General features: G+C 28.0%; 2 protein-coding genes across 2 annotated transcripts in view; one reads left to right on the top strand and one right to left on the bottom strand.

Moving 5' to 3' along the window:
* The window catches only part of LOC100161575, a 54,894-nt gene extending 49,574 nt beyond the window's left edge, over positions 1-5,320 (top strand). Inside the window, exons 7-9 of the mRNA XM_001950206.5 lie at positions 137-302; positions 2,119-2,319; positions 3,166-5,320. Of these exons, the coding sequence (XP_001950241.2) occupies positions 137-302; positions 2,119-2,319; positions 3,166-3,326 (528 nt within the window). The 3' untranslated portion in view covers positions 3,327-5,320. The remainder of the gene's footprint in view (positions 1-136; positions 303-2,118; positions 2,320-3,165) is intronic.
* Positions 5,321-5,967: 647 nt separating this feature from the next.
* LOC100573589 overlaps positions 5,968-15,165 on the bottom strand; it is a 13,136-nt gene continuing 3,938 nt past the window's right edge. Inside the window, exons 2-10 of the mRNA XM_029487216.1 lie at positions 13,010-13,337; positions 12,260-12,950; positions 8,766-9,181; positions 7,851-8,711; positions 7,397-7,786; positions 6,910-7,286; positions 6,650-6,843; positions 6,259-6,596; positions 5,968-6,200 (exon numbers count right to left, since the gene is read on the bottom strand). Of these exons, the coding sequence (XP_029343076.1) occupies positions 6,009-6,200; positions 6,259-6,596; positions 6,650-6,843; positions 6,910-7,286; positions 7,397-7,786; positions 7,851-8,711; positions 8,766-9,181; positions 12,260-12,950; positions 13,010-13,337 (3,787 nt within the window). The 3' untranslated portion in view covers positions 5,968-6,008. The remainder of the gene's footprint in view (positions 6,201-6,258; positions 6,597-6,649; positions 6,844-6,909; positions 7,287-7,396; positions 7,787-7,850; positions 8,712-8,765; positions 9,182-12,259; positions 12,951-13,009; positions 13,338-15,165) is intronic.

Genomic DNA, 15,165 nt, shown 5'->3' with positions numbered 1-15,165 from the left:
TGCCGTGTATATTTTCGTTTTACTACTTAGTATTATTATCAATTATCATCTACAGTAGAAACAGCGATCTATATGTGATTGTTTTTCTGATTATTATACTATTACTATGTCGTGTTTATATTATTGCATGTTCCAGCCCCAAGCCGGCATGATAGGTATAGCATCGAAACATTCAAGTTACCTGTTGGCCTTGTTGGGCATAGCCAACACATTGGGAAGGATCATACTCGGATTTATATCGGACAAACCGTGGATAAACAGGCTCATGGTGTATAATCTGTGTTTAACGGTTTGTGGTATAGGTAAGCATACATTTATTATAAACATTTTTCCCGCAGACAAATATGACCGCCGTAGTTAAGATTTCAGGGTGCAATGTGCAGCATTTGAACAAATGCATGAAAATGAGGCCGCATTCGTATGTACGTTTCTAGTTGGCAAAGTTAAAATATAGCTTCCCTAAACAAGGCCGTCATGATGGAGTTGTGTTAATGTGATATTTGAAGTCTTGACATATTGAATATTATCAATTATTTTATGTTATTCTATTACAAAACACGCGCGTGTTTAGAATAAAATATAGATAGTAAAAACATGGCAGGACATAACGTCTTATCATCGGTGATCAATGATTCCAATATTGAGGCCAAATAAGTGTATATACCTATATCGAGTATTGACAGTCAATATATAATAATATATTTAATCATATTATACAAAAATGTAACACACGTCCTCAATCTGTTATCACTTAACGGCCGCAAAAATAAAGTGGCCTCAATTTACGATGTCCCGTCCACGTTTTTATTATCTATTGAATAGAACGACACCAGCGTGGCATTTGTTGCCTCCATCTTATTTATTCGCTATTGATCGTTTCTTTATTACTATCGCATTTGTAGCCAAAAACTGTTCGCTTGACTGCTGAAGCGTTATACTTAAAAGTTTTTCCAACATTTTAATTTGGTTAAATAGTTATGAGTACCTACTTATGACTAAGTGATAACTAATTGTACGTATAAGTTGGTCAATATTTTAACACCTATATTAATTCCGTGTAATATAATAATATGTTGTGCTCACTTATATTGAATAGTTATAAGTTATAATATTTGGTTTGATGTACCTAATAAAAATATTTTTCAATCTTTTTTAAATTGGGTTTTCATAAATAATTATTTTGTAACTTTTTTTGGCCTAACCAGTTTCATCGATAAAAATATTTTTTTATTAATTAAAATCTAATACTTTTGTATTATTATTTATTTTAGTTTTTTTACAATGATAAATATTATTTTTAATTCCTGGTCAGTTGAAATTTGTCACATTTATGGAAAAATAAAAATGCTTCAATATTCAACTTTGAGGATGGTTTCTAATAGCAAATTAGCTTTGTAAAAAAGATTTGTGTTTTGGGGAGTCAAAATAAAATGTTCACAGATCTTTTAAATATAATTGGGAAAAACTAAAAAAAAATTTTAAAAATGGAAGTAAATATGCAATAAGGACTTAATATTTTCACCAAATATTTATATTAGCCATTTCTAAATTTGATTCAAAATTATTATTCGCAATATTATGCGTAGTTAAATTTTTCATCAAGTTATGCGTTTATAATATAGCGTAATTAAAAATGATCATAAGTCATAATACTCACTTAAAAACTGAATAATCGTAACAACCAACACAGATAAAGCTCTTACCATCACGTTTCATAGTACATAGTTCACTAATTTTTAAACTTAAGGAGCTAAATGTGATCCACCGAGCGTAAAATATTTGCCATGTTACGCACTTGCAAGATGGAGACGACACATGCTGGTGTGGCGTCCTCTTAAACACCATATTTTTAAATATAATAATTCTATGAGCCGTTTAAACTTTCTTAAGCGTTCTTAATTATATAAAAGTGTACCTATTTGTTTCATACAATATTGTTTGTGATTATTTTTACGGTTTTAGTGCTATAAGTCCCAAACCTTATTTAGGGCTCGCACATCGCTTGCTAGGTAACTACCAGATCTTAACCAGACACTCATTGTATTTGTAGTATTACCTACCTGTCTATAATTTATAATATGTTACAAAATATTTTTTTTTGTTTGTTTCATGGCGCAGCTACAATGCTGAGCACATACTGTACGGACATACTCTCGTTATCCTTGTACACGATCGTTTTCGGATCCACAATCGGTGCGTACGTGGGTCTGACGTCCGTAATCCTGGTGGACCTGCTGGGCCTGGATAAATTGACAAACGCTTTTGGAATCCTGTTGATGTTTCAGGGCATTGCCTCGCTCGTCGGACCACCCATAGCCGGTAATCCATTTGTTTAATCCGTTGCGCATTGTATATTATATTATTATGTAAACACGACGATCGATAATATATTATAATAATGAATAATGGTATATAGAACCTTTCGAGTAGGTGCGTCTTCATCCTATATCTATTATATACGTTCAGGGAAAACGTTAATCCCGCCTCAAGAATTTTAATGTATATCCATTAAGAAAACGCCGGTGCGGTATTTGTTCTTGCGACGGGTGCGCGTGATATATATATATATATATATGTATTATCATACATTAAACTTCAATGATTGCTTATTGTCGGGCGATAAGTGTCCCAATGTACCGTCATATAATATTAGGTATACGTTACAACTAATTTAATATTAATTACAACGGAGCTTAAACTAAAGTATATGCTAAATGCCGATAGATTCAATCCCATACATATGTATGTCTTGAAACTGTTTATGTCTATATTCTAATGGACAATAGGTATACTGAAATTACCTTAGTAAATACAGAATTTGTTGCATCTAGGTTAAAGAGAAAAATATTTTCGAAATAATTTTGTAGGACATTTTATAAAATAGTCTCATGAAGAAGTTATAAAGTTTAACGGTTTTTCACACTATTATAGTATTATACGTACTATTATAACGTATATTTGATACATCGATATCCGATGTATAATATCGATCCTTAGAAAAATACCGATGGCCGTGAATTGATCACTTTATGCTATATACCTATATTGATAACTATAGCCTATAATATTATGATATTGGGACAGAAATATCACATATCAATATCGATATTAAAAACGCGCCTATATATAATATTTAATAACTGTTTGATTTTTTCGTTTGTGTAGGGTGGCTGTTTGACATTACGGGCTCGTACAACCCGGCTTTCTACCTTTCAGGATCGAACATAGCCATAAGTGGTTTGATGCTGTTCGTCATACCGTACGTCCAGCGGCAGTGTGAACGGAAGGAACTCGAGAAAATGACTGCAGTAGTAAATAATAATTAACATGTAATGACAGACAGACAGACACACACACAATGTACTCCTATACGAATTGTTATAAATGTTATGTTATATGGGAAATTATTATTTTTTTTTTAAAAAAGAAGAAAAAATCATCGACACAAATCATATCTATTATAGTTAAAACGTGCCCCAGGACTATAACGCGCAGAGAACGTTTATATTTTGTATTTTCATTATTTATTTATTTTCTCTGCCCCGCGGGGAGATTTCGTTGCCGCGTTCTTCCTGTTTCGATTTTTGCTCAAAATATATTTTATATGAATAATATGATATAGGCTTACATTTAATATTATAGATATTTCGTCGTTTTTAGTTTAAACCGCGAATTTGTGTTCTCAGCGAGCAGGCGAAGACACGTTGCGATACACACGAATATAATATATAATAAATATATACTTAAGTTTGATTTTTCTGTTTCGTTTAATTATTATACATTCTTCTCGTGATTTATATATTACGAATTTTCCGATTTCTTTTATCGCTGATTTTTAACGAATTGATTTTTCGCATTTACCGAATATCGATTGAATTTTTCAATTATATATATGTTTAAGCCGAAACTACGTGTATTTTTAAAAGGACCAAAACACACATAATATTATATTATATAAATTATTGTACCCATAATACTAATTAAGGTGAGCAATTATGAAATAACTAAATGGCCTAATAATTAGTTGAAATTAATAATAATCATCGAATGATCCCAATTAAATATTAATCAACGTTGTAAAATCTATCGGGAATCAAATTATTTTAGATCGGATCATTAATATTTTGGGGGTTTTTGACGGTGAAATACTAAACCATTTACCGCTGGTTTTATTTTGTATCTACTCGATTGATTTTTTAATTTATTTCCGGGAAAACCGTAAACAAATTGTCTGATTGAACGATCCTCAACTAATTCGCTAAACATAATAATAAATATTTTAATCTTTAAAAAAAAATCAATTTTGTTTACATAGCTTACACGTGATGTTTCAATAAATCGGTACGCCAATATTCTTGTGTAGTATTTAATAATATAATAGGTATCTTATACCTTCATAATATTACAATATAAAATACATTATTGATAAAATTAAGTATAATATATTACTGTGTACAAAAATATGTTTGTGAGTGTCATTTTTGATATTTTGTGGACGGCCGCACGTCTGCCTAAGACGTTTTAGTAATATAATTCTACACATATCCTGTATAGGGCATGCGAAAAGACCGTTTCCCGAGACAGTTGACTACGACTTTTTCACACGTATAGTAATATAATATAAGTAGCATCAACATTATCTTAAAGATTTTTTTTTCCGGAAACATTTCAAGAAAAGTTTATTTAAACATGCAAGTGACCTACGTTTACACAAACTCTCACGCTTGTTCTTAATTTTCTATGACTAAGCTATTAAACGGCAAAAAAAAAAAATTATAAAAAAAGCATTTTTCCGTTTCGGGGACACCAGAGTGTTGATTTGTCAAAGACGAGTATTACTAAATAGTATATTATTATTTTTAATATTTTTTAATATTTATTATTATTATTATTATTATTATTATTATTATTTTAATTATTATTATGATTATAATTTAATATTTATATAAATTATATCTCGGTCGTCCACTCAATTTGACAGTGGGTACCATACTCATGTTTGCTGTCTGAGTGACTTATTATTGTATTATTATTACTATTATTACTACTATTTATAATACTATTTTTTTTTTGTCCCTTTAGAAAAATATGTCATTTATTAATGTTTTAAATTGTCAACGTAGTTAAACTCAACAATATAATATGTCCTTTAGTTATTTAAATTTATATATTTTTGTTACACGATACAAAATCAAAGAAAAAAAAACTGAGGCCAATTATTTAATGTTAAGTATTAACTATGTATATAAGGAGTTATTGTTACCTTAAGCATCATGATGTGGAGGAATATTTTTAATAAACACTTTTTCGATGTACAAAACGTAGTTTTGCTCTCTATCTGTGCAACACATGCCATTAGCTATAGGTTACAACATTTGTTAGAACGCCAAACTGGGACAAAATACCTACAAAAATCGAAAATACCAATGATTGTAGTATGTATTGATCGATAAATGTTGAATTTCAAAATTTTAACTTACAGCTTTAATAATTTAAATACTCAATAGCTACTAATTACTATTGACAAAATCAAATTATATTGCATGGTAGGCAAATTAAAGAATTCATGTAAAAATACTAAAATGTAGTACCTATAAACAAATTATTCATAACAATGCCCGACCTAGAGGGCTGTAGGCATGAATAATATTTCTCAGTTAGATTATTACAAGCATTTACAAATTAAAATCAAAATTTATTTTATTTTTATCAATTATTAATTTAATTTCAATTACCTACCTATTTATTGTATTTAAATATGTGTTTTTTAAATCTCCATTACTAGAAAATAGTAAATGCTAATATTGTATATAATGGTAATCTCAAATATTTTAATATTATGTACTATAATAGACAAATATTTATAGTAAACATTAAGCATAAAATAAAGTTAGTTATTTGTTGAATAAATCATAAAATAACTTAATTAAAATAGGTATTACCTTAAAAAAAAACCTGTTCATTGTATACTGTTTACTGATAACAAAATAATCGCATCAACACTATAATCATTTAAGACTGTTCACAATACTAGACAAAGGCCTTGAATTAAATCTAAATCCTATTTCAGATACCAACTTAAGTTCATCGTTCTGAAGTAATTTTAATACGGAAAATGTATCACCATTGTGTTGAAGCATATCACTGTGTACATTTAATATCGAAGTTACCAAATCTTCGATGTCACTATTGTTTGGATCCTATTTACATGCATATTTTAAACAATCATATTTTAAAAAACAATTTAAAAATAATTACCTTGAAGTTTTTGAGGCAAATCATTAAAATTTTGTATATTGTATCTATAGGCAAATTAATGGAATGTCTTTCATTCATATGGTTGGAATTATCAAATTCATCGACCATAATGTTCTGATTCATTACTAAGCTGATGGCTTTTATTAATCCCATAATCGAGTGGTTGTCTTTGCATAGAACTAGTAACATTGCAACATAATCTAATTTGCCATCAATAGAAAAAGTTTTAAATAATAACTCTTTGATTTTTAGAAATCGGAAACAAATTGAAGGATTTGGTGGTAACATTTTTTGATACCACAGCAAAACAGAATCAAATTCATCCTTATTTATGGTACCTGAAAATTATAAAATTAGCTACAAATAAAAATAGCCAACACAAAATAGATACCTTCTGAATAAATATGATTAGAATTTATTTGTCTTTTTTTCTCCAGTTCCAAATATTGGTTTTTAAGATTTAACAAATCCTCAATGTTAGGATAAGGAAGTTCCAAACAATGTAGTATAAAATCAGACCAATCAACATAGTTGACTTTGAATCCGAACATGGTACGCAGAACAAAATTACTTGTATTAAACCACCTATTAACCACTCAATATTAAAACTAATATTTCATTAATATTTATTCATGTTTAAAAACTATTTACTCAATTTCAGGATGATGTTTCAAGTAGGTTTTTAGCAAACTGGAAAGTGCAACCAAAGAAATACGTCTATTTGGACAAATTGCCACTAATTGATTTGTAATTTTCTTTAGATTATGAATAGTTACAATACACTGATCTTCAGGTTCTAATAAAGGAAAGGGATGGGGTGGAGGGTTACTTGGCTGCAGAACATTGTCAGCATTTAAATAAAAATTATTGTTAAAAAATATAATTTCATGCCGAACATATTGTTTCTCATTTATAGCAGCTTCAAATAAATTACATATACAATCAATTCCAAAAAGCTCTTTTTGTAAACAGTCATCTATTCTTCGATTCATATCTAATTGATACTGAACAATATAACTTTCCATTTCCTATTGTCAGATTACATACACATTTAATTGAAACATCTAAAAATATTTTATGTCTGTGCAATGTTTTGCAAAAAAGAATAACTAAAAAAAGTACATTATAAGAAAATCACCTTAATATCCTCATAAAATCTATTTAATATCAATTTCAATTGATTAGCTGATCTAAAATTCTCCTTATCTATCAAAAATTTCCATATTTTCAAATACACAGAACTTTCTAATGGATTTGCACTATGGATTTTCTTCATTTCTCCTAACCATTCATATGTGAGTTTTAATGTAGCTCTGAGCTTATTATTAACCATGCTTAGAGTGGCGTCAAACCATTTAAAATAATATTCAACACTTGCAACTTGTTCAACCCCCTTTGCTTTAAATTCTTGCTCTTTCGATAATGTAACTCCAATATGGCTTGGAATTACTGATGCAGTTAACTTTTTATTGTATACTTTAGACATGTATGAATGAATGAAAATTATTGTATTCACTGTACGATCAACCTAATTCAATAAAATCAGTGTTAAGTAATTTTTTTTTCAATAATACACATAATATTTAACAAACCTCGGTTTGTAACATATGCTTAAAAATTAGAATCATTGAATTCATAGTATTATCCAGTTTTTTATCAATGTTTTCATTTCTTATAAATTGTTTGCAATCTTTTATTTTCTGATTTGTCAATTGTGTTAAGATAACTCTAGTATCTGTCACAGTTGAAATCAATTGTCTAATCAAATCAGGCACCATTAGTGCATCATTTGGTATTTTTAACAAATCAGATTGTAATGCTTTAATGAGTTCTATTTTTTCTATATTTTGTTGTTTTAGTGTTTCATTAATATAGTTGTTAATTGAAGACATATAAGGCATTTGGTTAGAAATAAGTATTCTTCTATTAAAGAAACACCATTTCATGTTCTGAATAAAATTTTTTTCCATTGATATCCAAAACTTTACTAATACTACTCCAATGTCAGCACTAATTTGCACATTGAACAATTTTGATTTAACTTCTTCGGGCCTAGTTATATCACCTTTAGCGTCAAGTAATTCATTTGTAATCATGTTTACTTTACTGGATGATATATAATCCAAATATTCAAATTCTGATTTTGCATGCAATCTTTTTCTTTTAAATGTACTTTTTGTTACTTTTATTGGCTGTAAACTTAATTTACTTGAATTTTTCGGCTCTTCATAATTTACCTGGTCTTTGTGCATGTCATAAATACAATTCACCCAATTAGTTTCATTAGACCAGTTCACGTTTTGACCATTTAAAACATCACATATTAATTCAATCTTATAGTAATCCAAATCTACATTTTTATTTTTAGTTTGTAATAATGTTAATATATTATGGGATTTATAATACTCATGTAAATCACTAAATGTATCCAAATCATATTCATCAGATACAATCTAAAATAGTTTATATAAATTATTATCAATATTATCTAAGTGTCGATATCTTACTTTTAAATATCTAGTGAATGAGGTCCCATATCGTCCTATACCAACTAAATCTGGCCCTTTAAACGGAGCCAAAATTGTTGGTTTTATGTCTTTCATAAACCTGTGTGGGCCAAAAGGTGGAGAATTCCTATTAGACAACCTTTCTTCTAGTGTTTTTATGTCTTCTTTTGAAAATTCTATGAATATACAACCTCCAGAAAGTTTTTCTGCTTTTATATAATACAGTACACAGTCAATAAGGCAATGTTTTGGTAGAGGTTTGCCCGTGTAAATATAAAGGAATGCTGCTTCTCCACATTCTATTAATTCTTGATATTTTTCAATTTTCCAACTTGTTTGTGTTTGTTTTGATGTTTCTACTCCATTTAGTATCATTGGATTCTCTTGGGTTAATATATTGTCATTAATGATATTTTCTGTTCAACAATATTTTTATTAATTTAATAATTATTAAAAATTATAATATAGGTTACCTACCTATTTTATTTTTTCAACATTTACACTTGTGATCTGTGATTCACAGAATAAATTTGTGTAACATTTTTAATATGTACCTACATTTTATTATTTTAATAACTAAAAAAAATTGCCTACACATTTTTCGATGGCACATCTCTTGACACAGGTTTTATTTTTATTTTTCAAATTCCCCCTTCCCATAATTTTTTTATGCTTCTCAAACAAATTATTTCTAATAAAAAATAACGTCGTTGAAGTCTTTACCAACTATTGAAAAAAAAAAAATACATTTAGATGGACTAGAACTAAGGAGACCAAACTCCATTTGAAAACATTTAAAAAAAAACAGCACAGATTAACTGGTACTGGGAGCATCCAGGATGTTTGATTGTGAATTGTTGCATTTTTTTTAAGTTGTAAATTTACGTATTTTTTCATAATATGTGTGGTATATAACATTAAGGTTGTACTAATTGAGATTTTGAATATTTTTTACTAGATTTAATGTCATTTGTGCTTTGCTAGATAAAAATATCTTCTATACAACGCAGATAATGCCATTTAAAAGTAATACACCGAATAATTTATCATTGTCTTGAGATGAAATCCATTCTGAAATTTATCTATTGATGTTTTACTGCATTGTTTGCCTCAAGTAAATGATACTTATAGTCTGTACTATGTAGACTAAGAAGATACTTATACATTTTTTTATGAGTTCAAGAATAATATGAACATAGGTAGGTACCTAGATTAGCGTATGTTTAAGAATCCTTACCATTTGTTAGTTGTGATAAACAATAAACATAATATTATGTGGATATGACAAAAAATGTTAGATTTGTTATAACAATGTGTATGAATTGTAATACAGGCTAATTAGATCCTGTAAAAAAAAAATTCAAAAAAATAGTGAAGTATTTAGATTTAAATTTATTTAACTTGGTGATACTCATTTCAAAATAAGTACACTAGGACTGCAATGCGGTTCGCTGATTGCAAGAAATTGAGCTGAGCGAGTTAAACACACCGAAGCTTATTGAACTTGTTTTTTGAATGACATGGATTTGATAAATTCTGATAACTGAAAAGGTACAAATTAAGATGACACTATTGTTGGGACATGCTTTTGTTTGAGGAAGCGTTTTTACTCTCAAATATAACTCTCAAACATTTATATTTAATAAATTTTTCTTAAATATTACAATTGATAAACCAAAATAACAAATTATAACCACGGAAGAACAACATTGTTTTTAGTATTTATTGATTTTTTTATTTATTTATTTATCGATTTATGGCGGATCTATGTTTCTACGGAAACAAAATTAAGGTATCAAAATTTAGTTTTTCGGTGATTATTCATCGATCAAAACCATTTGTTGGCACTCAGCGATGTCCACACTATCACCGTGCCGAGTTTGATCGAGATCGGTTAATCCGTTGCAAAGAAGTATGCCGTTTAGTAAACGGCTATCCCGCGTATAAGATCTTCGCCTCGTTCAGCTCAATAAATATTTAATAAATATTTGTACTGATTTTCAAAAATATTTATGAAATAATGAAGTATTACAGGAGAGTAAATACCAAATGTAAAAATAATATGATTATGTAGTCTTATAGACAGTCTTGTAAAGAATACTTTTATTGTGTATTCGGAATACATATTCGAATAAATGAGAATTAAAGTATTCAGAATACGTATTTGAATAGTTCTTAAAAATATATTCAGAATACATATTCAAATACTTTAAAAAGTATTCGAATACTATCAGAATACTTTTTTTCACAACTAGTTTTTGACGGTTTTTGAATGATTGGTATTTAAAATTTGTTAATTAATAATTAAACATATAGGTAACGTAATCATAAGTTATTTATACATTTTGACCACATATGATTTGGCCGATACGGGCCATACGGGATACAACACATTAGTGTTTATAAAAATAATCATATCATGGGCCAATATTATATTTCGTTTAAAGAATAAAATTAATGTTCATGATTTATAATATGTCTTGTCACAAATTTAAAACTATTTTTCTGGATCGGAAAAAAGTATTTTTTTAATGAATAAAAAATACAAATAAAAGTATTCAGAATACGTATTCGAATACTTCTTAAAAAAGTATTTAAAATAGCATTCGAATACAAAAAAAGTATTCAAATACTTTTATTTGAATACATTTTTTCGAATACTTTACAAGACTGCTTATAGATGCTATTAATGAAGGTATAGGTATTTTAAAAACCTTAACCTAAATTATTAACACTTCTTATTAATTTAATATAAGTATTAACAATGACATTTTTAATCTAAAATAATAATATTTTAACAATATTATGTAATTTACATAAAATAAAAATATACTGCAATAAATGTATATAATTATATTTTTCTTAGTCTCATTCCCTCAAACAAAAATTTATGTTTTCCAAAATAAGTCTACTAGCGATATCTACATGATGCAAACATGCATTAAAACTTCAAATTTCAATGGATGTGATTTAAATTGTAAATTCAATAAAAATTATATTATCTATTAGGTAGGTAAGTACCTACATTTATATCCAAATATATTGTGTTTTATAGCAAGATATTCATAGCTAAGTATGAATATCAGCATACTAGGTACCTACCATAGTACAATAAATGAAAAATCCCAATTAATAGAATATTGATCTTAATATGATACATCATACATGGATACATAAATTCTCAATTATATTACTTAAAAAATGAATGTAATAGGTCATAATAAAATATATTTATATCAAAAATCAATAATTTATTCTCATATCTAATAGTAAAATAGGGGTACATTAAAATGTAATTATTTTGTTAAAAATTGATAAATAATCAATATTCTTGGCATGAATTATATTAATTTTTTTTTTTTTTTTAATTTCCGAGTCAGCAACCTAACGTATTACTGTAGTACTTAGTTACCATGTTCTATGTTTAATTTTGACTAGGCACTTAGTTTAAAATTAAATATAATTACTACCTATTAGAATGGTTTTGTTATTACCCTCTGGATCTTCTGGTTCTTCTCGATCGTCTGAATCTTCTGAATTTTCTAATATTTCTAATAATTCATCGTTGTCTGTTAGCTGACAATAAATTCTCGAACAATACTGCAAAGCTGTTGTTGGTGATACAGGTAGTATATTCCGTTTAATAAGTGCATTACAAATGTCTTGTTTTAAAGAATCCTTGATTTTACAACTTAAAACCCCAAAGACAGGCCCGAATATAAAATCATCTATAGAAATCGATGAAGGTGGTAGTGCATAGTACAAAGTAAAAACATCATAGACCAAGAAACCAAGAGCTCGACAAACTGTTGATGAGTCAGAGTAAGATTTCAAACCTATGTGTTTTTTATTTTCAGACCAACTGTTCTTTCTTTCTAAATAATCCATAATCTCTATATGATCAAGTATAGACTGGGTTTCTATCTCTTCATCAGAAAAAGGTTTATTCTCAGTCACATAATCGATGTCTAATAAAAGTCCAAGTTTATCATCTAGTGTGTTTAACAACGGCCTTCCTTTCATAAGCATGTTCATCCAATTATTCCATAAGTATTTAGGAATATTATCATCATATGTTTTAACGTAAGCAGCCCTTCTAATACTAACATCTAACAAATCTCGAATTACACTTTTCATTATTATCGTCTCCGTTTCTTTCTCTAAATCATTATTTCTTTCTATGAGCTATAATAAAACCAAATTCAATACAAAATAATACAAAAAAAATGAATGCCTAAACAAACCTTTATTTTTAAGTTTAATTTGTCTTCTTCACTTATATCATGTTTTTCGTGAAATACATTGTTTTGAATTAATTCCACATTATTATTAACGAAAAATGTCTTACGTTTTTTTGTAACGATTCTTGAATCATTGATTTTATTTAATAATTGTTCTTCACAATCAGACATACAATCAAGCCTATTCAATATAGATTTGTCCCTCAAAACGTCTTGGTTATGACGAATGTTACTTTCCAAATTTTTTTTCAGATATTTATTAGTGGTCTCTTTTCTCCACAATTCATATACTTTTACGTGTTCTTTCCGTGTTTTAATGTCAAATAAATATCTTCACTCAGCATTTCAATAATCACATTAAAAATGAAATAAAAAAAAATCATCAAAAACAATTAAGTAGGTACATTATATAATCATAAAAATACATTTACACTATTTCAATTTAAAATGTATTAAACTTGCCGACAAGAGTACTTTTATTGAACTAGGTAATTGGAGAAGAAGGAATCTTTAAACTTTATTTTATTTTGTATACAATAACCATATAGACCTTAAACTAATACCAGCCTTGGACCAGCCTTTTGTAAACTCAGAGCGGTCAAAGACAGTGGCGTACATAGGGAGAGGGGCTAACGGGCTGAAGCCCCCTCCCCCCTTGACCTTTGTATTATTATTACTTTTTCCAAGCCTTAGCTATACACATTTTTGAATCACAAATTAACTGTGGTTTTGTCAACATTTTAACTTTAAATGCTTCTAAAAAATAATTTTGCCTCAATGTATCATTAAAATGTTTAAATATTAATAAAAACTTATGATGAACCCTGTATTACATTTTTAAGATTTTTGACCAAATAAAGAATTATTTATTGAAATTTTTAGAAAAATAACTAAAATTAATTAAATACATTCCAAGTGAAGACTGTCTAATCAGGGTTACTAAACAATCTTAAAAAATTTTCATTGATTTTTGCTTTTCCTGAATATTTTTAAAGATACTGAGAATTTTAAATTTTGGCCTCCCAAAATTTCGAACTATATCCAATTTGCTTCGAAAAACCTCCATTGTAGTTTATGATCAGAGCATTTATTCTACTAGGAAAGTTGAGAAGTTTAAGTTGTGCAAACATTTTCAAATAGCTCACGTAAATGTCTGCAATTAATAGACTGGACAAAATAAAAATAAAATTGTAATTAATTTTCAAGCTCCCCCCCCAAATTGAAAAATCCTGCGTATGCTAATGGTCAGAGATAGTGAGCGCTTATCTTGTGTGACTTGTTTATAATTATCAATGATGTCTGCTAGAAAATAAATATTATATAATTTAAATTTTCACGAATTTATTTATATAAAATTGTATTATAATTTTTGCTATATTATACGTTACATACACCTATATAATATGTAGTAGGCTATTTGGAAAATTATTCTTGCGAAAAGACTAGGCTCTTTGCAATGGGGTAGCCTGTTTGCGAACTAATTATTATTTTTCCAAACAGCCTGCTTTTTTCAGGCTTATTGCATACAGACTAACAGCATTTAGGCCTTTTAAGAACTACAATCATTATAATATTATGATAATAACAATATCTAATCATTTAACTTATTTTCCGACAACCGTATCTATTTGTTTTGCATGATGTTTTGCAAAAGCATATGTAACATGTAAATTTAATATGTATAATAGGGTAATTTATTAATTGTACAAAAAATAAAATAAAATCTGCAACAGAATTATTATAACACGTAAACTTATCTACTTTGATCAATGGGCAATGGCGAGTAGCAGTGAAGTTTGATTTATTTTAAAGTTTTATATAACATTTAAACAAATTTATTATATACCTAGTATTACAATCATTATTTTTTATTTTTTTTTTGTACAATTAATAAATTACCTACCTTCAGAGTCGGACTGGCCTGGACCGCTAGTCCGCAACTGCGGACGGGACCCCGGCTTCTTTATGGTAATTGGGGGCCCCTGATTTTGTACCTATTATTATTATTATTTTTCGTTTAGAGTAAATAGAAATACGAAATAAACATTTTTTTTTTTCAAACCAGAAAACGTATTTTTGTTTACAATCTTGAGAAATTCTCAATAATTATTAAAATAATGACATTGTCGTTCTACGAATTTAATAGCTGTCTATATACA

This window comes from Acyrthosiphon pisum, chromosome X, assembly GCF_005508785.2.
Source record: "Acyrthosiphon pisum isolate AL4f chromosome X, pea_aphid_22Mar2018_4r6ur, whole genome shotgun sequence".
NCBI classification, from domain to species: domain Eukaryota; kingdom Metazoa; phylum Arthropoda; class Insecta; order Hemiptera; family Aphididae; genus Acyrthosiphon; species Acyrthosiphon pisum.
This window is presented reverse-complemented; position numbering and strand designations above follow the sequence as displayed.